At 45.1% G+C, this 27647-nt stretch overlaps 1 protein-coding gene across 3 annotated transcripts in view; it reads right to left on the reverse strand.

The window, feature by feature from the left end:
• Nucleotides 1-27647, reverse strand: part of GLIS3 (GLIS family zinc finger 3) — an 800422-nt gene that overhangs the window by 164015 nt on the left and 608760 nt on the right. For all 3 annotated transcript variants that reach the window (XM_063913972.1, XM_063913970.1, XM_063913969.1), the window contains 2 exons: nt 22616-22777; nt 16931-17041 (listed from right to left, as the gene is read on the reverse strand). In XM_063913972.1, coding sequence (XP_063770042.1) covers nt 16931-17041; nt 22616-22777 — 273 coding nt within the window. The remainder of the gene's footprint in view (nt 1-16930; nt 17042-22615; nt 22778-27647) is intronic.

Below are 27647 nucleotides of genomic sequence, written 5' to 3' on the forward strand. Positions count from 1 at the left end.
ACCGTTGGCCCCTGATCCCATTTATTAATAAAGAGGCAGATGGATTGTCATAGATGTTCCGTACATAATTAATAAAGCCCGTATCAAAGCCTCTTCTCTCCAACACAGTGTATTTACACATTTCACTTTTTACCAACACCACCAGCATGTCTTATTGACAGTTTTATTGGTAGGGGCCCTTATAAATTAATTGCCCTGGGGCCCCACCAAACCTTAATCCGGCCCTGGTTCCACCTCAGATTGTACTTCCACCTTATACAGTACTTCCAATACCACCAATGTCGCAAACTCACAACCATCCGTGATTTATTTATTCCAAAATCCTCAACCTCTTTGCCATTACAGGAATCTGACTTATCACACTATTGGGTCTATTTAATAAGCATTGGAGAGAGATAAAGTGGACGGAGATAAAATACCTTCCAATCCACTGAGAGCATATAAAAATATGGCAGAATAACAGCTACTGTCCTAGAGAACAAGAGATTGCATTCTTTATTACAAGCGATGACACCAGACAACAATCTGCAGACAAACCTTGCAAAATACTCCACAGTGTTCAAACAACTCTTAGGGTGTTATGTAGGGTTGGGTTTGGGTGACCGGCGTTTGGAATCCCGCCGGTCACCATACCAACGTCGGGATCCCGAGCTTTAGATTGTCGTGGGGGGGGCAAGCGCAACGAAGCCCCTTTGCGGGCTCGGTGGCTCGCTGCACTTGTCACAGGTTCTATTACCACTCTATGGGTGTCGTGGACACCCACGAGTGGGAATAGTCCCTGTCAGTCTGCATGCCAACTGCCGGGCTGTTGAGCGGGCAGGATCCCAGCATCGGTACAGTGATCGGTGGTCACATAACTACATCCCGTTGTGTAATAGGTTCTGATTTTACAGAATCATTCAGATTTCATCGAGTTTGTGCCTAAATTTAAAGCCACAATCAGCCATAGGGCTGCACCAGCATTATAACCAATTGCTGCTTGCTGATATCCCACTGATTCAGTACAATCATAACCTATTACATAACCCCCTTAGTATTTTGACTATATTGTGCATGTATTTTTATACTAATATTAACAAGCATTAAGTAAATGAAAAGTCACTCATTGCCCAATCCTACCCTTCTGTCCAAGATCCAAGTTTATCTAATCCTCCACTAGTGCTCTGTGCACACAAAATAACAGCAGGCAGCATCTTAATATTAGGAAGGGTTAGGGCAGGGTTGGTAAGGAGGTCAGTGTGGGGGTATGGAAGGCTATTCATGTAATGTGACTGGGGGGCGGTGTAAGCTATTCATTTATTGGTGAAGATTAGGGCTAGTTGTAAAAGTGCAAGAACAATAGGTCCACCGCTTACTTCTAGTTTCGGGCCTGAGCATATTTATCAATTACTGGATTCTATACCTGACAATTATAATTTCCTATTTACTCTATTTGCAACAATAAGAAATGATAGATTGCTGAACTGCATTAAAATAAGAATTTACTTACCGATAATTCTATTTCTCGGAGTCCGTAGTGGATGCTGGGGTTCCTGAAAGGACCATGGGGGTATAGCGGCTCCGCAGGAGACAGGGCACAAAAAGTAAAGCTTTAGGATCAGGTGGTGTGCACTGGCTCCTCCCCCTATGACCCTCCTCCAAGCCTCAGTTAGGTACTGTGCCCGGACGAGCGTACACAATAAGGAAGGATTTATGAATCCCGGGTAAGACTCATACCAGCCACACCAATCACACTGTACAACCTGTGATCTGAACCCAGTTAACAGTATGATAACAGCGGAGCCTCTGAAAAGATGGCTCACAACAATAATAACCCGATTTTTGTAACTATGTACAAGTAATGCAGATAATCCGCACTTGGGATGGGCGCCCAGCATCCACTACGGACTCCGAGAAATAGAATTATCGGTAAGTAAATTCTTATTTTCTCTATCGTCCTAGTGGATGCTGGGGTTCCTGAAAGGACCATGGGGATTATACCAAAGCTCCCAAACGGGCGGGAGAGTGCGGATGACTCTGCAGCACCGAATGAGAGAACTCCAGGTCCTCCTTAGCCAGGGTATCAAATTTGTAGGATTTTACAAACGTGTTTGCCCCTGACTAAATAGCCGCTCGGCAAAGTTGTAAAGCCGAGACCCCTCGGGCAGCCGCCCAAGATGAGCCCACCTTCCTTGTGGAATGGGCATTTACATATTTTGGCTGTGGCAGGCCTGCCACAGAATGTGCAAGCTGAATTGTATTACACATCCAACTAGCAAAAGTCTGCTTAAAAGCAAGAGCACCCAGTTTGTTGGGTGCATACAGGATAACAGCAAGTCAGTTTTCCTGACTCCAGCCGTCCTGGAACCTATATTTTCAGGGCCCTGACCACATCTAGCAACTTGGAGTCCTCCAAGTCCCTAGTAGGCGCAAGACACCACAATAAGCTGGTTCAGGTGAAACACTGACACCACCTTAGGGAGAGAACTGGGGACGAGTCCGCAGCTCTGCCCTGTCCGAATGGACAAACAGATATGGGCTTTTTTGAGAAAAAAGAACCACCAATTTGACACTCGCCTGGTCCAGGCCAGGTCCAAGAGCATGTTCACTTTTCATGTGAGATGCTTCAAATCCACAGATTTGACTGGTTTTAAACCAATGTGTTTTGAGGAATCCCAGAACTACGTTGAGATCCCACAGTGCCACTAGAGGCACAAAAGGGGGTTGTATATGCAATACTCCCTTGACAAACTTCTGGACTTCAGGAACTGAAGCCACTTCTTTCTGGAAGAAAAATCAACAGGGCCGAAATTTGAACCTTAATGGACCCCAATTTGAGGCCCATAGACACTCCTGTTTGCAAGAAATGCAGGAATCGACCGAGTTGAAATTTCTTCGTGGGGCCTTCCTGGCCTCACACCACGCAACATATTTTCGCCACATGTGGTGATAATGTTGTGCGGTCACCTCCTTTCTGGCTTTGACCAGGGTAGGAATGACCTCTTCCTGAATGCCTTTTCCCTTAGGATCCGGCGTTCCACCGCCATGCCGTCAAACGCAGCTGCGGTAAGTCTTGGAACAGACATGGTACTTGCTGAAACAAGTCCCTTCTTAGCGGCAGAGGCCATAAGTCCTCTGTGAGCATCTCTTGAAGTTCCGGGTACCAAGTCCTTCTTGGCCAATCCGGAGCCATGAGTATAGTTCTCACTCCTCTACGTCTTATAATTCTCAGTACCTTAGGTATGAAAAGCAGAGGATGGAACACATACACCGACTGGTACACCCACGGTGTTACCAGAACGTCCACAGCTATTGCCTGAGGGTCTCTTAACCTGGCGCAATACCTGTCCCGTTTTTTGTTCAGACGGGACGCCATCATGTCCACCTTTGGTAATTCCCAACGGTTTACAATTATGTGGAAAACTTCCCCATGAAGTTCCCACTCTGCCGGGTGGAGGTCGTGCCTACTGAGGAAGTCTGCTTCCCAGTTTCCATTCCCGGAATGAAACACTGCTGACAGTGCTATCACATGATTTTCCGCCCAGCGAAAAGTCCTTGCAGTTTTTGCCACTGCCCTCCTGCTTCTTGTGCCGCCCTGTCTATTTACGTGGGCGACTGCCGTGATGTTTTATCCCACTGGATCAATACCGGCTGACCTTGAAGCAGAGGTCTTGCTAAGCTTAGAGCATTATAAATTTACCCTTAGCTATATTTATGTGGAGAAAAATCTCCAGACTTGATCACACTCCCTGGAAATTTTTTCCTTGTGTGACTGCTCCCCAGCCTCTCGGGCTGGCCTCCGTGGTCACCAACATCCAAAACTGAATGCCGAATCTGCGGCCCTCTAGAAGATGAGCACTCTGTAACCACCACAGGAGAGACACCCTTGTCCTTGGATATAGGGTTATCCGCTGATGCATCTGAAGATGCGATCCGGACCATTTGTCCAGCAGATCCCACTGAAAAGTTCTTGCATGAAATCTGCCGACTGGAATTGCTTCGAAGGAAGTCACCATTTTTTTACCATGGCCCTTGTGCAATGATGCACTGATTTTAGGAGGTTCCTGACTAGCTCGGATAACTCCCTGGCTTTCTCTTCCGGGAGAAACACCTTTTTCTGGACTGTGTCCAGAATCATCCCTAAGCACAGGAGACTTGTTGTCGGGATCAGCTGCGATTTTGGAATATTTAGAATCCACCCCTGCTGTTGTAACAGTATCCGAGATAGTGCTACTCCGACCTCCAACTGTTCCCTGGACTTTGCCCTTATCAGGAGATCGTCCAAGTAAGGGATAATTAAGACGCCTTTTCTTCGAAGAAGAACCATCATTTCGGCCATTACCTTGGTAAAGACCCGGGGTGCCGTAGACAATCCAAACGGCAGCGTCTGAAACTGATAGTGACAGTTCTGTACCACGAACCTGAGGTACCCTTAGTGATAAGGGCAAATTTGGGACATGGAGGTAAGCATCCCTGATGTCTCGGGACACCAGATAGTCCCCTTCTTCCCGGTTCGTTATCACTGCTCTGAGTGACTCCATCTTGATTTGAACCTTTGTAAGTGTTCAAATTTTTTTAGATTTAGAATAGGTCTCACCTAGCCTTCTGGCTTCAGTACCACAATATAGTGTGGAATAATACCCCCTTTTCTTGTTGTAGGAGGGGTAATTTAATTATCACCTGCTGGGAATACAGCTCGTGAATTTTTTCCCATACTGCCTCCTTGTCGGAGGGAGACCTTGGTAAAGCAGACTTCAGGAGCCTGCGCAGGGGAAACGTCTCGACATTCCAAACTGTACCCCTGGGATACTACTTGTAGGATCCAGGGGTCCTGTACGGTCTCAGCGTCATGCTGAGAGCTTGTCAGAAGCGGTGGAACGCTTCTGTTCCTGGGAATGGGCTGCCTGCTGCAGTCTTCTTCCCTTTCCTCTATCCCTGGGCAGATATGACTCTTATAGGGACGAAAGGACTGAAGCTGAAAAGACGGTGTCTTTTTCTGCAGAGATGTGACTTAGGGTAAAAACGGTGGATTTTCCAGCAGTTGCCTTGGCCACCAGGTCCGATGGACCGACCCCAAATAACTCCTCTTCCTTTATACGGCAATACACCTTTGTGCCGTTTGGAATCTGCATCACCTGACCACTGTCGTGTCCATAAACATCTTCTGGCAGATATGGACATCGCACTTACTCTTGATGCCAGAGTGCAAATATCCCTCTGTGCATCTCGCATATATAGAAATACATCCTTTAAATGCTCTATAGTCAATAAAATACTGTCCCTGTCAAGGGTATCAATATTTTTAGTCAGGGAATCCGACCAAGCCACCCCAGCTCTGCACATCCAGGCTGAGGCGATCGCTGGTCGCAGTATAACACCAGTATGTGTGTATATACTTTTTATGATATTTTTCCAGCCTCCTGTCAGCTGGCTCCTTGAGGACGGCCCTATCTATAGACGGTACCGCCACTTGTTCTGATAAGCGTGTGAGCGCCTTATCCACCCTAAGGGGTGTTTCCCAACGCGCCCTAACTTCTGGCGGGAAAGGGTATACCGCCCATATTTTCTATCGGGGGGAACCCGCGCATCATCACACACTTCATTTAATTTATCTGATTCAGGAAAAACTACGGTAGTTTTTTCACATCCCACATAATACCCTCTTTTGTGGTACTTGTAGTATCAGAAATATGTAACACCTCCTTCATTGCCCTTAACGTGTGGCCCTAATAAGGAATACGTTTGTTTATTCACCGTCGACACTGGATTCAGTGTCCCTGTCTGTGTCTGTGTCGACCGACTAAAGTAAACGGGCGTTTTAAAACCCCTGACGGTGTTTTTGAGACGTCTGGACCGGTACTAATTGTTTGTCGGCCGTCTCATGTCGTCAACCGACCTTGGCGCGTGTTGACATTATCACGTAATTCCCTAAATAAGCCATCCATTCCGGTGTCGACTCCCTAGAGAGTGACATCACCATTACAGGCAATTGCTCCGCCTCCTCACCAACATCGTCCTCATACATGTCGACACACACGTACCGACACACAGCACACACACAGGGAATGCTCTGATAGAGGACAGGACCTACTAGCCCTTTGGAGAGACAGAGGGAGAGTTTGCCAGCACACACCAAAAACGCTATAATTATATAGGGACAACCTTATATAAGTGTTTTCCCTTATAGCATCTTTTTTATATATTTCTAACGCCAAATTAGTGCCCCCCCTCTCTGTTTTAACCCTGTTTCTGTAGTGCAGTGCAGGGGAGAGCCTGGGAGCCTTCCCTCCAGCCTTTCTGTGAGGGAAAATGGCGCTGTGTGCTGAGGAGATAGGCCCCGCCCCTTTTTCGGCGGCCTCGTCTCCCGCTCTTAACGGATTCTGGCAGGGGTTAAATATCTCCATATAGCCCCCGGAGGCTATATGTGAGGTATTTTTAGCCAAAAAAGGTTTTCATTTGCCTCCCAGGGCGCCCCCCTCCCAGCGCCCTGCACCCTCAGTGACTGCCATGTGAAGTGTGCTGAGAGGAAAATGGCGCACAGCTGCAGTGCTGTGCGCTACCTTAAGAAGACTGAGGAGTCTTCTGCCGCCGATTCTGGACCTCTTCTCGTTTCAGCATCTGCAAGGGGGCCGGCGGCGAGGCTCCGGTGACCATCCAGGCTGTACCTGTGATCGTCCCTCTGGAGCTAATGTCCAGTAGCCAAGAAGCCAATCCATCCTGCACGCAGGTGAGTTCACTTCTTCTCCCCTAAGTCCCTCGTTGCAGTGATCCTGTTGCCAGCAGGACTCACTGTAAAATAAAAAACCTAAGCTAAACTTTTCTAAGCAGCTCTTTAGGAGAGCCACCTAGATTGCACCCTTCTCGGCCGGGCACAAAAATCTAACTGAGGCTTGGAGGAGGGTCATAGGGGGAGGAGCCAGTGCACACCACCTGATCCTAAAGCTTTACTTTTTGTGCCCTGTCTCCTGCGGAGCCGCTATACCCCCATGGTCCTTTCAGGAACCCCAGCATCCACTAGGACGATAGAGAAAGTACACTCACGGGGCTCTGAAAGGAACCATCCCTGAGGTGTGTTAGAACTGAAAGGATCGTGAGCCATTGTGCATATGTGCAGTGTGCTGATCATGCGTGACTGGAGAGTACCAGGTAGATATCCCACAGATCTCTTTCCGGGTACTTTTTGCCAAAAGAATCCCATAGGCTGCAGCGGGTAACACCATCACATTCTAGAGGTTGGTCATTTCTGCAAATAAATAGCAGCCCATAGGTTTCTATGGGGGCTGCTTCTGCAATCAAAAATGGGTGATTGCAGCAAACAGTTCCAATATCTGCTGTGGTCCTCCATAGATACATTTGGGTGCTACTTAATATTTGTGGGTTAATATTCATGGGTAAAAGGCCCCTTTGTCTTCATTGAAATGACAGATAGGACATTTGGAAGGCATGTCCCACTTCACATCGCCCTTTCATTGTATTGCGGGCTGCATGATCCTAGCAGTAGTGCACACAGCATTACCTATATATTTTAAGTGGATGGGAGGGGGTCAGAAAGTGGTCTCAAACTGGTTAAAATTATACCTATACCCCTTGTACTGTGCCAGAAGGAATGCTCACTCATGTTTGGTGACAGGAGCAGTTACTCTTTCCTTCTGTTCCTCTGGTAGCTGACAACACCTTATCAGCTTTACACTAACACCCATCACTGGGCCTGTATCAAGCTTTAAAAAAAAGGTGACTTACTGAAGGTGAAGATGTCACAAAACAGTTCTAAATATCTCATCAGATCTCTACATATTGTGGGGGTCATTCTGACCCGATCGCACGCTGCAGCTTATCGCAGCGGTGTGATCGGGTCAGAACTGCGCATGCACCGGCAACGCAGTGCGCCGGCGCATGCCAGACAGACGAAGGCTGTCGCTGCGCTACGATCGCCTCTGCCTGATTGACAGGCAGAGGCGGTCACTGGGCGGGGGGGTGGAACCAGAGGCGTCACCAACGCCTTGCACACACGGTGCGGCGCCGGCATAAAAAGGGTGTGGCTCAGCGGAGAAGGCGTGGCTTTGCGGAGGGGGCGGGGCTTCAATTCCCGACCCCCGTTTTTCGTCACTTGGGGGGTTCGGGAGGTGCGTGCTGCCTCTCGTGGAGTGCTTTATGTGCAGTGCCGGCTCCTGCTCAGTGACAGGAGCCGAGTGCTGCACATAATGTAACAGTGCAGCATTCGGCTCCTGTCACTGAGCAGGAGCAGGCATTTTGGTGTCACCCCGAGGCGGGTGACACCCGGTTGAGGGCCGCACCCCCCGCACCCCCCCTTGTGATGCCACTGGGTGGAACGCAGGCGTGGACGGACCGTGCGGGGGCGGGCCACAGCGGCTGTGTGATGTCACATGCAGCCGCTGCGGGCTGGGGAGCTACGAGTAGCTCCCGGCCAGCACGCTAAAGCTGCGCTGGCCGGAAGCTGCACCTAAAGTGCAAAAGTATCGCCGCTGTGCGATGCTTTTGCCCTTCTGCGGGGGGGCGGCACTGACATGCGGGGCGGGATAGCCCTGTGCTGGGCGTCGCCCGCATGTCTATGGTCATGACCGTAGCCCTGCAAAATTTTGCAGGGCTACGGTCAACTCGGAATCACCCCCTGTACCCTAACACCATTTCTTTTCATTTTTGGTACAGTAAAGAACCATAGAGACATATTGCCATTAATTCTATGAACCCAGATATATCTGTTTATCTATGTATCTAACTTAAATACAGGTGGGACTTCTAGTCTTAAATCACATTCTTTATCTAAGGATCCATTTGAGATTCCGCATGAGTGCAATGTGCCTGTAATGCTGGTATTAACCTTCTCTGCTTTTTCTTACAAGACACTACAATGCTTTATGTTACAAGGCTTGTATTATAGTTATGCCATGCACGCTCAGGCTACACTGTAACTTGATAGTGAAATTTACAGACATTTATTTTTGTAAAGCTCTCAAATCTTGAAATATTATTTATCTACTCTGCTTTGCTTTGCAAAATAAATGTCATCAAGTGTTTTGGGAACTTTTAGAAACGGATTACATGCAGGACATATTAAATGAGTCCATGACTAACAGGCTGTGACAGCCAAAGGGTTCAATCTTTTCAACACAACAGTCCCCCACGGGTGCAGCTATTTATTTCGCTGTTTCTTTATCACTTTGGAATTTTTATGGTTATTTTTTTTTTACGAATTTACATTTTGTTGTGCAAAAACCCTTTTGTGACCTAATGCCAGTTTTCAAATTTAATTAAAGTAATAAATAATCTTTATTCTGTCCTAAAAGGTTTACTGTTTCTTACTTTTTATTATTACTGCCTGCAAATATTTGAAATTCCATTGCTTGATGTTTGCTAACAGCAAGATATTCAGTTAAATATGATTGAACGGAACAGAAATGCCCGATGTTAGATACCTGCTATAGTCTAACATCCTATGTAAAAGTTAAATAATATTATTTGGATAACACTTGACTTTGGAATCTCTTCCACTGAAATATGATGCTCTCATTCACGTTTTTGTGAATGGTTGTGTAAAATGAAACAGATTCATTAAACCAGTGTGGTATAGAATGTACACTGATTTGTGGTGGTAATGAATAGAAGATAGATGGATAGATAGACAGAAATTTAGTGGCTTATACAATAATGAGATGCAGGAACAGGCATGATTCGAGCAAGTGTGCAATTATTTTTTAAAGCAGCAGTCATTTAACCACTGGGCAGATTTATCAAAGCATGGAGAGCGATGAAGTGGAGAAACATAAGGTGCCAAACAATGTGCATCTAAATGTCACTTTAAATGTTGAAAAATGACAGCTAGGAGATGATTGGCTGGAACTCTCTCCAAGTTTGATAAATCTGCCTCCTGATCTGATGTGACCATGTTAGAGGAGACTGTCTGCTGCTGCTGCTGCTGATAGCTAATCTTCTTGCATATGCCGAGCTCAGCCCAGCTGGCTGGCTCCTTGGTTGCAGCAACAATCTCCACCCAGCCTACTCTTGGGAGGCGGGCTTCAGAAGGGTTGAGGATCTAGACTGACTAGAGGAATGGCCAAGAATGTGGCAACTACAGTTTAATGGCAAATATTGTTGTAATGGCACTGTAATGGAAATTACTGAGAAGGAAAGAGATCTAGTGGTCACAATTTCAGGTGACTTAAAGTCTGGTAAGAAATGTAACAAAGCAATGGGAAAGGCAAGTCAGATGCTTGGTTGCATAGGGAGAGGAAAGGAAGGAAGGAAGGAAGGAAGGAAGGAAGGAAAGGAAGGAAGGAAGGAAGGAAGGAAGGAAGGAAGGAAGGAAGGAAGGAAGGAAGGAAGGAAAGACAGAAAGAAAGAAAGAAAGAAAGAAAGAAAGAAAGAAAGAAAGAAAGAAAGAAAGAATAATGCTACTGTATAGGTCATTGGTACAGCCTTATCTAGAATACTGTGTCCAGTTCCGGAGGCCGTATCTCCAGAAGGATATTAATACATTAGAGACTGTACAAAGAAGGGCAATTAAAATGGTGCATGGTCTTCACCACAAAAACTTACCAAGAAAGACTAAGGGTGGGGGGGGGGGGTATGCAATTAGCACCAATAATTTCAGAGCTAATGAATGCGCCCCACTGAGTATTCAATTGCAGGCCGTTTCTATCCGTTTTGAAAGCATTTTTGTCAATGCCTTTTCACTTCTTTTTTTTTTAAGTGAAAAGGCATTGGCGAAAAAATGCCTCAGAATCGGTGAAAATGGCCCACGTTTTCAACAGAAAACACGTGGTTTCGCCGTTCCACGTGTTTTCTGCCCCTGCCGCATTTTTCACCTATGCGAAAATCCTCCCCTGATTTTGTATAGGGCGATTCCCCATTCACCCTAAAAATAGAGAAAAGCTTAGTTTTTTCAACCAAGGCGAAAAAAACTTAGCTAATTGCATACCTCCCATAAAGATCTTAATATGTTTAGTTTGGAGCTGATAAGAGGAAGGGGGGGGGGGGATATGAAAGAAACTTTCAAATATATCACAGGTTTTAACGAGGTACAGGAGGGAGACATTCTGCAAAGGAAAAATAGGATTTTAATTACCTACCGGTAAATCCTTTTCTCGTAGTCCATAACATCCACTGCCCTCACCTGAGGGTCCCTGGTTCATGAGCAATACCATGGAAGTTTCTTGTTGAGACAAGAAGTCATGACGATTTGCGGGTGGCCCCAGCGGTTGATGACCTGCTGTAACAGCTGCTGGTGGAGTCCCCACTCCCCTGGGTGGAGATCATGATGACTTGCTTTGAATAGAAGGTCGTCCAGGTAAGGAACAATGTTGACTCCCTGGACCCTGAACATCATCTCTGCCATCACCTTTGTGAACACCCTCGGAGCTGTGGACAGGCCGAAGGACAGTGCCTGGAACTGGAAGTGATTGTCCAGCAGTGCAAACCGCAGGTACAGTACGCCTGATGAGGCGGCCAAATTGGAATATGGAGGTAGGCATCCTTGATATCCAAAAAGACCATGAATTCCTGTTATTCCAGGCCCGCAATGACTGCTCGCAGGGATTCCATTTTGAACTTGAACACCTTCAAGTAAGGATGCAAGGATTTTAGATTCAAAATGGCTCCTTCCAAACTGTCCGGTTTCTGCACCACAAACAGGTTTGATTAAAACCTTTTGCCATGTTGCGGTATTGATACTGGAACAATGACGTCGGACTGGAACAACTTTAGGATGGCCTGTTGCAACGTAACTTGCATATCCTCCAAAACTGTTAAGCTTGATTTGAAAAATCATTGGGGAGGAGTACTGTCGAACTCCAGCTTGTAGCCCTGAGAAACGAGATCTCTGACCCAGGTATCCTGGCAGGAAGCCTCCCAGACGCGGCTGAAGTGACCCCTCGGGGTGGGTGGGCACCGTCATGCTGAGGCCTTAGCCGAAGCAGAACTGGTAGTCTGTTCCTGACAGCTGGTGCTTGCAGGCTTTCTAGACTTACCTCGGGTGCCTCTAGTCGCATTGGAGGAATCTCTGGCCTTAGATCGAAATTTGTGAGACCGAAAGGACTGGACAGAAGGCCCCAGGTAGAAGCATCTCGCCAGCGGGGCCCCAGAGGGGAGAACGTGGATTTCCCAGCCGTAACTTTGGAAATCCAGGTATCCAATTCATCCCCATAGAGCCATTCCCAAGAAAAGGGGAGGGATTCCACACTACGTTTGGATTCTGCATCCGCAATCCACTGACGCAACCACAAGGCCTTGCACGCCGACACTGCCATGGCAGAAGTCCTAGCATTAATGTTCCCCATCTCCTTGAGCGAATCACAGAGGACACGTGTAGTGTCCTGAATGTGTTTTAGGAGGGTCACCATAGTGACCAAGGGCATATCCCCCGAGAGGCCCCCCCGAATTTGAGTGGCCCAGGAATGAATGGCATGGGTCATCCAGCAATCCGCAATGACCGGCCTTTGCGATACACCTGCTGCCATGTAAATAGATTTGAGTGTAGTCTCAATTTTCCTATCTCAAGGATCCTTTATGGTAAAGGAGCCCGGGGCAGGCAGCACCGCCTTTTTGGACAGTCGAGAAACTGATACATCAACCACTGGGGGTTCCTCCCAAAATTTACTACCTTCAGGAGCAAACATTTTTTGGACACTTGGAATTTTTTGTCTGGATTTTTCCAGGCCAGCTTGAATAGGTCATCTAACTCTGCAGAATCAGGGAAAGTGACATTAGGCTTGTTTTGTACAAAGAAAAACGACTGCTGTGATGCAGCGTCCTCTAGAGGGAGATTTAACATGTCCCGTGTAGCCAGAATTAGGGGATCAATACCCTGAGCAGTCCTCCCCATCCTCCTGTATATCCTCATCTGTATCAGAGAGTAGTGCAGGTAACCCACGCTTTTGTGGTCCTGCATGAGAGAAGGGGTGCTGTGCCACATCTGTCCTAGCAGCTAAATCTGCAACAGCTTGTTGTAGTAGCTGAGTCTTCTGTACATTAGCAGTGAGCTGAGATGACATATCTGGTTTCATAGTTTTAAGAGACCCTAGCCAGGAGGGTTCTGGACCCTCTCCCCAGCCCCTTCACTGATTTGTGAAGACTGGCTGCATTGTTTTGTGCCAGTCTACATGGTGGATCTTAGCGGGGCCCCCCCAGGAGGGTCCCGTATGCTGCGCCCGCGTTCAGCCGCACAGTGAACTGGGGCCCCCCCCCTAGTGGGGCCCCCAGTGAGTACTCCCCACAGATGTCACCTTCAGGCAGTGAAAGGGTTGTGTGGTGTGCTGCGGCTGTGACAGCCAAGGTGCAGTGTTCCGCTGAACAACAACCCCTCAGGACAGTGGTCCTGCAGCGGGGAAGCGCCCCGCAAGGCCAGTGACCGCCCCCCCCCCCCTCCCAACTCCCACGGTGCAGGTATGCTGTAGCCCAACCAACATACCGAAAATAACAAACATGAAAAAGAAATTGAAGAAAACTCTCTGGACCTCGGAGATTTACATCCTCTCCTGAGGGCACTTTTTTCTAAACTGCCTGTGGGAGGGGGCATAAAGGGGAGGAGCCAGCACACCCAGTTGAAGAAATTTAGAGTGCACTGGCTCCTTTGGACCCTGTCTATACCCCATCATACTAGAATCCCCAATATCCCTTATGGATGCTAGAGAAATAAGTATTAGAACACGTAGACACAAGCTGGGAGAAAGTAGGTTCAAAGGAAACTTGAGGAAAAATTACCTCACAGACAGGGGAGTAAACAAGTGGAATAGCCTCCCATCAGAGGTGATAGAGGCTAAGGGGTATATGCAATTGCGGGCGAATCGCGGCAAATTATCGCCGTTTTTTAATTCGACACAATTCGACAGGTGAATTCCGGCAGGTGGCTGCCGGAATTCACCATATTCAATGAAAAACTGATTCGACATTGCCGCGGGCGAAAAACGGCCGATTTGCCGGATTTTGCAGCGAATTAAAAAAACGGGAAAAACCCGGGGAAAAATGGCGTGGGGTCCCCCCTCCAAAGCATAACCAGCCTCGGGCTCTTCGAGCTGGTCCTGGTTCTAAACATGCAGGGAAAAAATTGACAGGGGATCCCCCGTATTTTTAAAACCAGCACCGGGCTCTGCGCCTGGTGCTGGCGCAAAAAATACGGGGGACAAAAAGAGTAGGGGTCCCCCGTATTTTTTACACCAGCATCGGGCTCCACTAGCTGGACAGATAATGCCACAGCCGGGGGTCACTTTTATACAGTGCCTTGCGGCCGTGGCATTAAATATCCAACTAGTCACCCCTGGCCGGGGTACCCTGGGGGAGTGGGGACCCCTTCAATCAAGGGGTCCCCCCCCCAGCCACCCAAGGGCCAGGGGTGAAGCCCGAGGCTGTCCCCCCCCATCCAAGGGCTGCGGATGGGAGGCTGATAGCCTTGAGAAAAATGTCAGAATATTGTTTTTTCCAGTAGTACTACAAGTCCCAGCAAGCCTCCCCCGCAAGCTGGTACTTGGAGAACCACAAGTACCAGCATGCGGGAGAAAAACGGGCCCGCTGGTACCTGTAGTACTACTGGGAAAAAAATACCCAAATAAAAACAGGACACACACACTGTGACAAGTACAACTTTATTACATACTGCCGACACACACATACTTACCTATGTTGACACGCCGACTGCCACAGTCTCCGACGATCCGAGGGTACCTGTGAAAAAATTATACTCACCTTCCAGCGTCCAGAGATTAATCCACGTCCAGAGTATAATCCACGTACTTGTTAAAAAAACAAACCGCATACCCGACCATGCCGGACTGAAAGGGGTCCCATATTGACACATGAGACCCCTTTCCCCGAATGTGCCGGGACCCCACGTGACTCCTGTCACTGAGGTCCCTTCAGCCAATCAGGAAGCGCTACTACGTGGCGCTCACCTGATTGGCTGTGCGCTGTCTGTGCTGTGACAGCGCATCGCACAGCTCTCTCCATTACTTGCAATGGTGGAACTTTGCCGTCAGCGGGGGGGTTACCCGCGGTCAGCCGCTGACCGGCGGGTGACCCCACCGCTAGCCGCAAAGTTCCCACCATTGAATATAATGGAGAGGCTTTGCGATGCGCTGTCTGAGCTCAGACGCGCAGAGCCAATCAGCAGAGTGCAAGGACGTTGCACTCGCTGATTGGCTGAAGAGACCTTTCAGTGACAGCTGTCACGGAGAGGTCTCTGCATTCGGGGAAAGGGGTCTCATGTGTCAATATGGGACCCCTTTCAGTCCGCTGGCACGGGTTTTTGCGTTTTGTTATTTTGCCAAGTACCTGGATTATACTCTGGACGTGGATTTATCTCTGGATGCTGGAAGGTGAGTATAATTTTTTCACAGGTACCCTCGGATCGTCGGAGACTGTGGCAGTCGGCGTGTCAACATAGGTAAGTATGTGTGTGTCAGCAGTATGTAATAAAGTTGTACTTGTCACGGTGTGTGTGTCCTGTTTTTATTTGGGTATTTTTTTCCCAGTAGTACTACAGGTACCAGCGGGCTCGTTTTTCTCCCGCATGCTGGTACTTGTGGTTCTCCAAGTACCAGCTTGCTGGGGAGGCTTGCTGGGACTTGTATTACTACTGGAAAAAACAATATTCTGACATTTTTCTCAAGGCTATCAGCCTCCCATCCGCAGCCCTTGGATGGGGGGGACAGCCTCGGGCTTCACCCCTGGCCCTTGGGTGGCTGGGGGGGGGGACCCCTTGATTGAAGGGGTCCCCACTCCCCCAGGGTACCCCGGCCAGGGGTGACTAGTTGGATATTTAATGCCACGGCCGCAGGGCGCTGTATAAAAGTGACCCCCGGCTGTGGCATTATCTGTCCAGCTAGTGGAGCCCGATGCTGGTGTAAAAAATACGGGGGACCCCTACTCTTTTTGTCCCCCGTATTTTTTGCGCCAGCACCAGGCGCAGAGCCCGGTGCTGGTTTTAAAAATACGGGGGATCCCCTGTCAAATTTTCCCCCGCATTTTTAGAACCAGGACCAGCTCGAAGAGCCCGAGGCTGGTTATGCTTTGGAGGGGGGACCCCACGCCATTTTTTTCCTTGATTTTACCGTTCCAGCTATAAAAAAAAATAAAATATATTTTTAAAAATATATAAATAATACTTGTGCCTCCAAAAAAGACAAACCAAGTACCTAATCCCTTCTAATATAAATAGATATGCTATTACCAAAAAAAAAAAACACCAAAAAAAAACATGTTTTAATTTTTTTTTATTGGTTTCACCCTCCAAAGTGTGGCGGATTGAAAATGACGAATTTACTGTCTAAAAGCACTGTTGTCGAATTTCCAAACTTGAATTGAATACACTTTGGTCGAATTGCAGCACTTGTATCATTGCAGAAAAGTCGAATTTGACAAAAGTCGAATTTCAAAAAGTCGAATTTTGAAAGTCCGTTTTTTTGACGGAAAGCGCTGAATTGCATTGACGATTTTTTTTTTTGGGCGAAAAAAATTCCCGAAATTCGACAATTTCGGGAATTCGACCGCAATTGCATATACCCCTAAGACAGTAGAGCAATTAAGCATGCATGGGATAGACATAAGGATATCCTTACAAAGAAGTAAGGATCAAATAGGCTTGAGGTTTTTCAAAAGGTAAAAAAGGGCAGGCTAGATGGGTCAAGTGGTTCTTATCTGCCAAATGCTGTTTCTATTATGTTTTGGGAGAGGGGCCTCAATAACGCAAATCACATCACCACTCCTGTTGCACTTGCTACTTGGACTTGCTTTCCATGATGTTCATTTATTATAAAAGGTAAAGTAACACATATAGTAGTAACCAGTTAAATGTTTGTTGCCATGTTCTGAACAACATTATAAGATTGACAGCTGAAATCTCGTTGCTATGAATAACATAACTTGTTTACATTGACATAAAAACAGCATCAATTTCTAGAATGAACTCCTCTGGACATTTTTAAGTGATACATCTGTGTATTACCTTTTTTCTGGCATGCTGATCTTTGGAAGAATGAGCTTTAACGTGCTTTCGTAATGAGCTTGGATCTGTGTACCGCTTACTGCACCCTGGAATTTGACATGCATAGGGTTTCTAGAGAATGAAAAAAAAAACCATAGGGAAATTTAATCACATTACATTACTAGTAACTGCCCTTTCACATTTGTTATCAATGAACATTCCCAGAGGTACTTACAGGATAGGAATCGTTTGCTCAAGAAGGGATTAGTAAAATCAGATACAGCAGATTAGCTGTGCTGTCTAACAGCAGTGACTATCCAGAAAGCATTGGTTAGGGTTAGAGAAGAAACCTGCTATAGAGACAGAACAAAGTAGGAAAAAGATTAGGATAGTATGATGCAGCAAGTGAAGCAATCGCTAGAATAGTATTTTGTTACGTCATTGTTACTTTTTTTTTTAATATAAAGTATTATACTGAATGCCCTACCAAATGAAAAGTGTTAAGGCACATACACACGAGAAGACATGACCACTGTGAAAGATGAACAATGTGGACGATGAGCCCTTTCCCTTGAACTCCCCAGAGCCCTGACAAACGAAATTGAGTGTACATACTAAGTAATTTTTCAAACAATTTGAAAGATGAAAAATATCTTTGGAATTGGCACCTTTTTTACATATTTTAATATTGGGGAGGCATTTCTGGGTGTGTGGGCAGGGTTGTAGAAGGGGGAACCAATTAAGTTTTTTCTCACCCACTGCCCAACCAATTTCCACTGTGCCAGCAGCTTAATAAAAAATTAATCATAATAGGTTCAATAAAAAAACAAAACAAGCAATATATATATATATATATATATACAGTATATATACAGACCAGAGTGCCCGGCTCTCCCATTAAGACCGCGTTACTGCGCCTCCACAAATATTAGTCACATAAAGTCCAAAGGTGCAGCACTCCTGGCGGCTTGAATAAAGGACAACAGCAGGGCATGCGTGTAGACGTTTTAATGCCTTTATTGCGGCAAAAAAGACCTGATGACAATGCAGCAATAAAGGCATTGAAACGTTTTCTACAAGCATGCCCTGCTGTTGTCCTTTATTCAAGCTGCTAGGAGTGCTGCACCTTTGGACTTATTAATAATATTAATATATATATACAGGTTGAGTATCCCATATCCAAATATTCCGAAATACGGAATTTTTTGAATGAGACTGAGCTAGTGAAACCTTTGTTTTCTGATGGCTCAATGTACAAAAACTTTGTTTCATACACAAGGTTATTAAAAATATTGTATTAAATGACCTTCAGGTTGTGTGTATAAGGTGTATATGAAACAAAAATGAATTGTGTTTATGTTCAGGGGTGTAGCGAGGGTGGCTCTGGTGGAGCGCGAGCTCCAGGTGCCAACAGAATTAGTGGGTGCGGTGCCGCCTGCCACCCCCCCCCCCTTTCCCCGCGAGCCACTGTATTGTCAGCCGCAGAGCAGGGGGAGGAGAAACAGAGGAGACGCACTCTGACTTGGGACTGACATGGAGACTAGGCAGGGAATAGGGCAAGCCAGCAGGAGACACTGACAGCTGGCACATGCCAGAGCTCCGCCCGCCTTCTTTATATGTCTCACCATCTGCTTGTAGCTGTGCAGCAGGGTTACTTCTTCCCTGCCGCACCCCTCTCTGCCCCCGCTGCTGCAGCACCTCTCTCTTTCCTGGAAGCTGCAGCACATGTCTCTACTTCAGATGCTGTCTCTTCTGGGACTTTGTTTTCATTGAAGCATAGTGTGATTATCAGGTCTTGGATGGCAGTTCTATGGTATTTTCATTGAGGCATTGGGGGAATTTCAGGGGTGTGTAGGCGGGGGTGTCACATTTAGGGCATTATTTTCATTGAGGCATTGGGAGATTATCAGATCTGGGGGTGTATCAGTTTTGGGGCATTATTTTCATTCATAGATTGAACCCATTCTAATTTCATTTTTTATTACGTTGGTGGCACAGTGGAAATATAATTGGTGGGCAGTAGGTGTGAAAAATGTAATTGGTGGAGCAGTGGACGGAGACGCTGAGCTCCCATCAGTGGCTCCTGTCAGCTGCTCCCGTCAGTGGCTCAGCTAGAATGAAGCCGCTGGCGGGGAGGGAGCCGCTGCCGGGGTGGGACGTGGGAGCCGCTGCCGGGGAGGTGAGCCGCTGCCGGGGAGGTGACATTGCTCACATGCATGCAGCACCTCCAACCGCCAATCTGCAATCAACGAGCGCGGGTGCGCACATCATTGATTGCTAGGACCATACATACGAGACGATGTGAACGATATATCGTTCACAATCGTCGCTATCGGCCATATTGGTCAAAATAATCGTCTAGTGTGTATGGCCCTTTAGAGCAATTCAAACACATTTTACCAAATAATTAGAATTACTAGGGATCTATTTACTAAGCCTTGGATGGAGATAAAGTCACTGGAGATAAAGTACCAGCCAATCAGCTCCTAGCTGCTATGCCACAGGCTGTGTTTGAAAAATTTGTTATGAGCCGATTGACTGGTACTTATCTCCAGTGACTTTATCTCCATCCAAGGCTTAGTAAATAGATCCCTTAATCCCATATCTAAAAACAGTTTGACATTTTTTCAGTCATATGTTACAGTCATGAAGAAGAGTCAAACATTGTATCATTGTTGCAAAAGAGATTAACTGAGAGGCATTGTGGGACTTTCTAACCTCGCAAACAAAATTGTACAATGGGAATGAAAGTGTCCCGAAATAATGGAAAAAAGTTGAAATACAGCAAAAGTTCTATATTTACTGTATTCAAATCACATGCATAGGCAATTGTGCACAAATATGCACATCCATTATTGTTAACAGTCCCTACTTTCCTGACACAGGGGCTAATTCAGAAAGGATCACTACTATGATCCCCTGCGCAGTTTTCCAATTATTGGGAAACTGCGCAAGATCCGTCCTGCGCATGTACAGAACAGGTAATGTGTGATCGCATGCAGCCCTCCGTAAGCCTCTGCCTGATTGACAGGGGGTAGGGTCTCACCCATTTTCCAGGAGCGGCGAGACCATGCTCTGCAGATTTCTTGGCTTCACAAGGCCCCCTGCGAAGGCCAGCCTGCATAAGCTCAGGCTTACCCAGCTAGCCGTTTGCGGGGAACATCGGTTGCGATGTTGATCCTAGGCTGCGACGTGTCTGACACCTCCTTCTGCATTGGCATTTTTAGTATATGGATTTGCAAAGCTGCCTGCATACAGCTTTGCAAATTTGTCTACTGCTGAATGAGGGCCACAATCCCAGGATTTAGAGACTGGTTACTGTAGATGTCCCTATTTTTCAGTATTAACTAACAGCATAAATAAAGTCCTCTTATTCTGATTTAAAAGAGAGAATTCAATTGTTTGAAAAGTCGGTTGGGTGTCTTTATTTTCCTGTCTATTAGATAGGAAAAAACAGACACCCAACTGACTTTTCAAACAATTGAATACCCCCCTAAGTTACAATTCTCTAATTGTCTGTTCTTTGTAATTTGATATTTATTGATGGGCCATATTTAAAATGGAAATAAACAAGGTATAAACATTGGCAACAATGGACATCAATATTATGCTAAATGTAAAGAAAAACTTGTTTTTTTTTATTTTAGTAAGTGTACATCACATTGGTTCCTATGCGTACTTAAGTTGATTAGTTAAGTTGAAAAGGTTTATTATGATTAAACTACAGATGCAATATTTCTAAAGAAGATATGCTGGACATGAATGCACTGTACCATGTTGTCTACTACACAAATAGGCAAGATAATACAGTATATCACTTATTTTACAGTGTAGGAAATCCTGCTTTTATTTGGACTACATACACTTGTCAGCTACCAATAGTTCTAAGTAGCTATTAAGGGGATATCCAGTTACCCGCGGTACGTTACCATGATTAATGATATCGCCCGGGGCTATCCTATTAGCCCCGATTAGCCAGCATGAGCTGCAGATTATTGGGTATTGTGTCACCTGTCTTCACTGGGCATCAGCTCCCCAACAGTTTTGTCTCCCGCTAAACTGTCACATGACCCCCACCAGGCCGGGACATCCATGGCGGGAGAAGAAGGGTGGATGTGGGTTACAGAGCTGAGTGACGGTTCCCAAGCGCCCTCCCTGCCACTCCCGGCTGCAGCAGCACCGCTGTTTATTGGTGATTTCTTATTACCTGCCTCAGGCAAGCAAAACAAACTCCCAGATAAGCGCCAGCTTTTCAGATATGCGGCAGCGAAAACACACAGGTTTCACACAGATTTTTTTTTTTTTTATATGGGAGATATATGGATATCCCGTAAAAGAAATCAGTAAAATATCGGGAAAAATCATGAAAAACTCAAGTTTTTCACTCCCGATCAGTCATCACATGGAGTTTGATTGAAGAGAGTTTAGGTTGAGGGGACTCTAATGTGTAACTGGTACAGTGCAAGTGGTCTGCACACCTGGACTCCTTTTCCCCTTTACTTGTGTTTAAGTAAAACTATTGGGGGGTGTGTGTGTGTGTGTGTGTGTGTGTGTGTGTGTATATATGTATATATATATATATATATATATATATATATTATATTTTTTTTTTTTAATTCAAGCAATGTTGTCGCATACTATATGCACCTCAGATATAGGTGTGGTGAGTGCAGTGGATCAATGCCATATATACTGTATACAGTATATATTATATATATATATATATATATATATACATACATACACACACACACACACACACACACACACACACACACACACACACACACACACACAATGACATCCATTCTGCAATAGCTGCACGTGCCAGTTCATACATTTCATCTGAGTAAGCGGTGTGAGTGATATTTATAGATTGCGTTCTGTGAAATGTGCATTGCTAGCAAATAAAAAGAAACACTTAATAGCACTCCAATTTGGATCACCTCCTACCATTGGAACTTTTATTCTTCACATGAGAATACTGCAAGGCAGACCTCATTGTGCTATATTACATATGGACGGAAAGTGGTAGTGGGACTGGCTTTATTTAAAGTGTCATCTGATCAATACATATTTGTGCAGGCAATATCAATCTATCTATCTATCTATCTATCTATCTATCTATCTATCTATCTACTAGTAGATTTCTGTACTAATTGCAAACGTATAAAACTGCACCCTCAGGAACATCTTCTGTAATGCTTGCATGATGAGATCTGGATGCCTCACTTCCCATAGAGAACACTGTAATCCACTCCAGTCTAACCGGGTTTTCCAACAGGAGCAAATATTTTCAAAATGGCATCATCTTACAGTGTATTGTGATGAAAGATGCCTCAACTGGCAACTTGTGGCATCACAACAGTGCATCTGTGTCTTTTGTACTGTATCACTTGTTAGTCAATATCCCCCCTTGATCTATTTTATGGACTTGACTGGTAGTTTTTTCATCAGAGAATTAAAAAAAAAAGTGTACAAATATTCATGTCACAATATACAGTAATTATTTGTCAGAAAGAATTAATGTCCACATGACTGATCTTGCCTGCGGAAGTGTCATGGCCTCTAGTATAAGTTACATAATACAGGTAAGGGAAGAGTAGTAATTTGTAAGAATTGTTCAAGAAAAGCTTAGACAGCTGGCAACTGTGTGGGTGTCTTTTCTTGAAGAAAAAGCTTATTATTTTATATGTCCTTCCTTACAGTATCCAGGTGCGTCCTTTGATGTTTGGCACGATCGCTTGAGTTGCTGAAAGCCTTTTGACAGCCAGGATGCTGGCAAAGGTAGGGCTTCTCCCCCGTGTGACTCCGTAAGTGAATCTTTAGATTTTCAAGCCTTGAAAATGCTTTCTTGCACCCTTCAAACTGTAACGAAAAACAAAATACAGAGGAATGTTTCTCTTCCTTTCCTTAAAAGAATTTTGTCTTGTTCTGAAAACTCCAGGGCATGGCTTAGCAGTTAATGTATCATCACTCATATAAAACTGATTTCCAGTTATTTCTTACTTGTTACAAAAGTATCAAACCTGTCTAAAGTTTGGCATGCCTAACAAGCTACACTGCCAGTTTTAACAAAGTAATTTACAAACTTCTGTAATTTTCGAGAAGTGTATTGATGGAGGTTTTGCAACAGTTTTGGTTCACAATTCTATTACAGAAATTTTTGTGTGTTTTTAAGCAAAACCATAAGTTTATTTTCCAAGGCATAAACTGATTGTTAAGCAGAAATAACCTTTTAAGAACAGAAACAGCCGTAACTGAAGAAAGTGAATTACATTTTTTGCAAGTTACAGTATTAGTTGATATTTAGGTTTGCTTAGCTGAGAAGACCTGCAGTTTACATCTACATTTTGAATCTAAATATTAAAATGTATGCGGTGACTTACCACAGCTAATGTATTTCCCCGGGCCCCGGCATGTATCAGCCCGGCACTTATCGGGGATTTTGCAGAATCCCCGATAACCAGCCCCAGGAGACCCGTTATCGGACAGTAACACATGGGTCCGCAAAGTTAACCCGGATCCCATGTGCTATCGCCCGATAACTGACCATTTACCGCCCGGTAGAAAAGGGCTGGAATTGGATAGCCCAATAGTACTATCAGTCAAAAAAGCCCACTATTATTACAGTACGGTAAATCACTGCACCTAATAAGATACCGCCCTCTGTCTTGTAGAAGCTTGTCTGGTTTTTAGTGAATCACTGATTTAAAATGTGTGATTAAGGTTTTGAATTAGATAAAATAGAATTTGAAAAAATGATCATAGAACAGGTTATGTTAGTTACAGTAAGTACAAAAAAGGTTGATAGCCATAAATCTAATTTTTAAAGTAAAATAATCTTACTTCCAAAATACCCTTACTTTCTACTACAGTGCATCATTACTAACCTACATCATGCAAAAATAACTGTCAAAAAAGCTAATAAACACCGTCAGCTACAGAAATAGTGGATATACACTAGTAGATTTATCCCTCCCAACAGTGGAAGAACTTGTGAGTGGTGGGCCCAGGTGCAAAAGTATAATTTGGGCCCACCTCCTCCACCCCAACAAAAGTTCACCATATGCCACATAGCAATGGGTGACAGGAAGAGGCAGGGGGTGACAGTGTGGGGCAGGGTGAGGCAAAGGTTGAGATAGATATACAGAGGGTGACAATGAAAGGCAAAGTGAGGCAGAGGGTGACAGCGGAAGGCAAAGGAAGGCAGAAGGGACACAGTGGCCTCTGCCCTATCTGAGACAGTTAGTCCCCACCCCTGGTGCTTTCCTTAGTTTGGCACTCAGTCAGGTAGACTCTGACAGTGCCAGTTACACTGGTCTTGAGTTGACTTTAATTCACAGACAGAAGGGAATCAGAAAATAATGTTCAGCTGTCTGTTACTCAGAGGCAGGAAGTGGCTGTGATCATCAGCGTTGATAGGTGGCAGGACTCTTCTATTAGTCCGCAGCATACGTCAGCCCTCCCTGCCTATGATAAGGGGCAGGTCCCTCAGGCAGTTGTCAAAATGGTCTGCGGGGCGGCCAGGGGATAACTCATTGCTGGTCTTGGCAGTATGGGGCCCTTTAGTCCTCTGGAGCCCCCAGTGCAATGCACCTGCTGAACCGATGGTAGTTCTGTCCCTGCCCCCCAACCATCCCAATTGAGGAGAGAGAGACCCACAATCCTAGTGAGGATGTCTCAGCTACTGGGAATGTTGGAGGTACTCACTGCTGCCTGTACAGCTGCTCTGCAGTGAGAGGTTTCAGCACAAATCTGCCATTTGTGTGTTTGTAGCAGGGCAGGTTTTCAGGAGAGTGTCCCCATTTCAAGGTAAACTGGAATGTTAGGATTTGGGATGTATAGTTTTCACTTAGTAATTCACACTTTACTTAAACAAGTACTTTATGTAAACAAACACACTACTTAAACAAGCATACAGCTATAGTATAATATGCACGTTAAAACCAACTGGGCAGATACAAATCACTAATTTCTGCTCTAGAAAATAGGAAATGGAACTGCTGTATGCATGGAGTAGATAACAGGGTACCAGATGAATTAAGTAGTGCATTTATACTTTATGTCTATGACTATATAAACCTGTACCCAAAATATATGTTTTAGCTAGTTTGTTTCAAGAAGCTGCCAACTTCACATATTCACTCTATGAAAATATCATGTTTCTGCCTGCATACATAATTCCAAAGTTGTTCTTGATCATAAGAAATAGAAAGGACAAACTGGCCAGTTTCATTCCCATAACAGTAATGATGATAGTCAAAAGAAGAAACTGTCTGTATCTATTTGTGAATTGATGTTTTAATCCATATTTCTGGGCCAGAAAGCATTAGCAAGTAATCCTCAATGTTCAACAGCATTACAAACATCTGTATTTTTTGCAACATAGTTCTCTAAAATTGTGTACTCCAGTTCTTTTCTAAATAAAAAATAATATTTAAACACCCTATATAGTCTCCATGTTCTGTTTATTATTTTCCAGGAATTTATAACGGTAATGTATGCTCTTACATTAGACACTTGCCTTTATTTATACTAGCATGCAGATGTCTTCATACATCTAGCCTCGATATGCCACGCAGCAAGATAGCTGGCGCCAGTGCTGTAACTAGACATTTTGGTGCCCTCTGCCAGAAAAATTATTGGTGCCCCCTCTTTCACTACATTTAAAATATGGACATTGTGCGCCGAAGGTGCGTGCTCAAAATACAGGAACGTGGCTTTAAGGGGATGGGGCGTGGCTACAGAATAGTACCAATTCACATTACTCGGCACAGTAGTGTGTGTTATTCACATTACACCACAGTAGAGGCCCTGATACACATTACCCCACAGTAAAGCTCTCACATTATGCCAGGTAGAGCTCCTGATACACATTACGCCAGGCAGAGCCCACATTATGCCAGGTAGAGACCCTGATACACATTATGCCAGGTAGCACTCACATCATGTCAGGCAGAGCCCACATTATGCCAAGTAGAGCCCCTGATACACATTATGCCAGGTAGATCCCACATTATGCCAGGTAGAGCCTCTGATATACATTATGCCAGGTAAAGCTCACATTATGCCAGGTAAAGCCCCTGATACACATTATGCCAGGTAGAGCTCCTGATACACATTACGACAGGTATAGCTCACATTATGCCAGGCACAGCCCCTGAGAGAGAGTGTTTCTGTGTGTGTATCTTTGTGTTTTTTCATTTGTTCATTCTCTTTCCACATCCCCGGAATGCTCAACATTACAAAACAGTACATGCTGCAAGCTCAACATTACCTGACAGTACACATGCCAACAGTGGAAAGGAGCAGGAAGCCACAAGGAGCACAGAGTGCGCCTGCCAAGCTACAGCGCTGCCCGGTTACAACAAGTAGCTAGCCGCAACAGCTATCTACCAAGGTCACTCAGAACTATGAGTGTTGCCAGCAGTTCTGCACCCCTAGTGCGGATGCGCTGTGTGCCAGGCATCGCTGGCACAAACCTAGTTACGTCCCTGGCTGGCGGGAGTGAAACGCCAGGTCCCTTGCAACTCAGCTAGCATAGGGGGTGCCTGTTTTTTTCAGGAAATGCCTCTTAATTGCAATCTGTGTGACTAAGATGCACTGGGTGACTGTGCTGATTAATTTGATATGCAACAGTATATTGTGTATAACTGAGTCTGTACATGGAGCATAACAGAGCTTGCATTGGAAAACAGCTGCTGCTTCTTGTAGCACTTTGTGTACAGATTCAGAGACTCAGTTGCACACAGATATACAAGTGTCATATATCACATAAATCAGCCCAGTCTCCTGGTGAATCCTAGCTGCACCGTGTTGCGACTAAGGAGGTAATTCAATTAGCCACAGTAATTTACCAGACTAATTGATCCACCAAAGCTATTCAATTAGCCTCGAGGTGAGCCTGAGGGCAGCACCTATCGGGGATTTTTTTTACGTGTCTGTACAGACACAAACACTGCTAACACACAGATCAGTGAACTTCTCACAGATTCGGTGTGTTTACACCTGTTAGCTGATTAAGATAGTGGGCGTTAGCGACTCGGGTGAAAGAGGGTTTGGAATTAAATCACTGCCAGGCATTAACGCCTGACACTACCACCCTTTTCTACCCACAGTAATTTACTAAGGGTAACTGAATTTCCCCAAAAAACAGTTTACCAAAAAAAAAAAAAAAAAAAATACTCCCTGATTCTAACAGAGTTTCATGGGACCAGGCGCGCAGAGAGGGCTGTTTGGCATGACTGCAGCAATAATGTACGAGGACACATCTGTATAAAAACTTACCCAGGCCACAATGTCTTTTGGTCTGTATCTGGCTCCCAACCTCACCGATTCGTGCCCTTACTTCACTTAATCCCCCCTCCAGCAGGAGCCGGCTCCCACTGTGCATGATGGTGATGGAACAGACCATAGCCGACTATTATAGTTATATATAGATATATATTGTAATGTACATCCTCTATAACTCATCAAGAATATGCCACATATCTTATAGTACTGGCAATAATTTGAAATAGGAGATGCACAATACCATATAAGAATTCCATTTTCCTAATTAACTCTGGTGTTGATGTCAAAATTTGCTGATTATAAGAAACAGCCATATATATTGTTTAAAGGAGTTTATACATGTTTTTGCATAACTTTTCTATTAGAAACAATCATCTGAGATAAATGTAGATATTTAATAAATCCATGATATTATTTATTTGATTGGAATATATAGCTTATT

Source organism: Pseudophryne corroboree, chromosome 1, assembly GCF_028390025.1.
Source record: "Pseudophryne corroboree isolate aPseCor3 chromosome 1, aPseCor3.hap2, whole genome shotgun sequence".
NCBI classification, from domain to species: Eukaryota; Metazoa; Chordata; class Amphibia; order Anura; family Myobatrachidae; genus Pseudophryne; species Pseudophryne corroboree.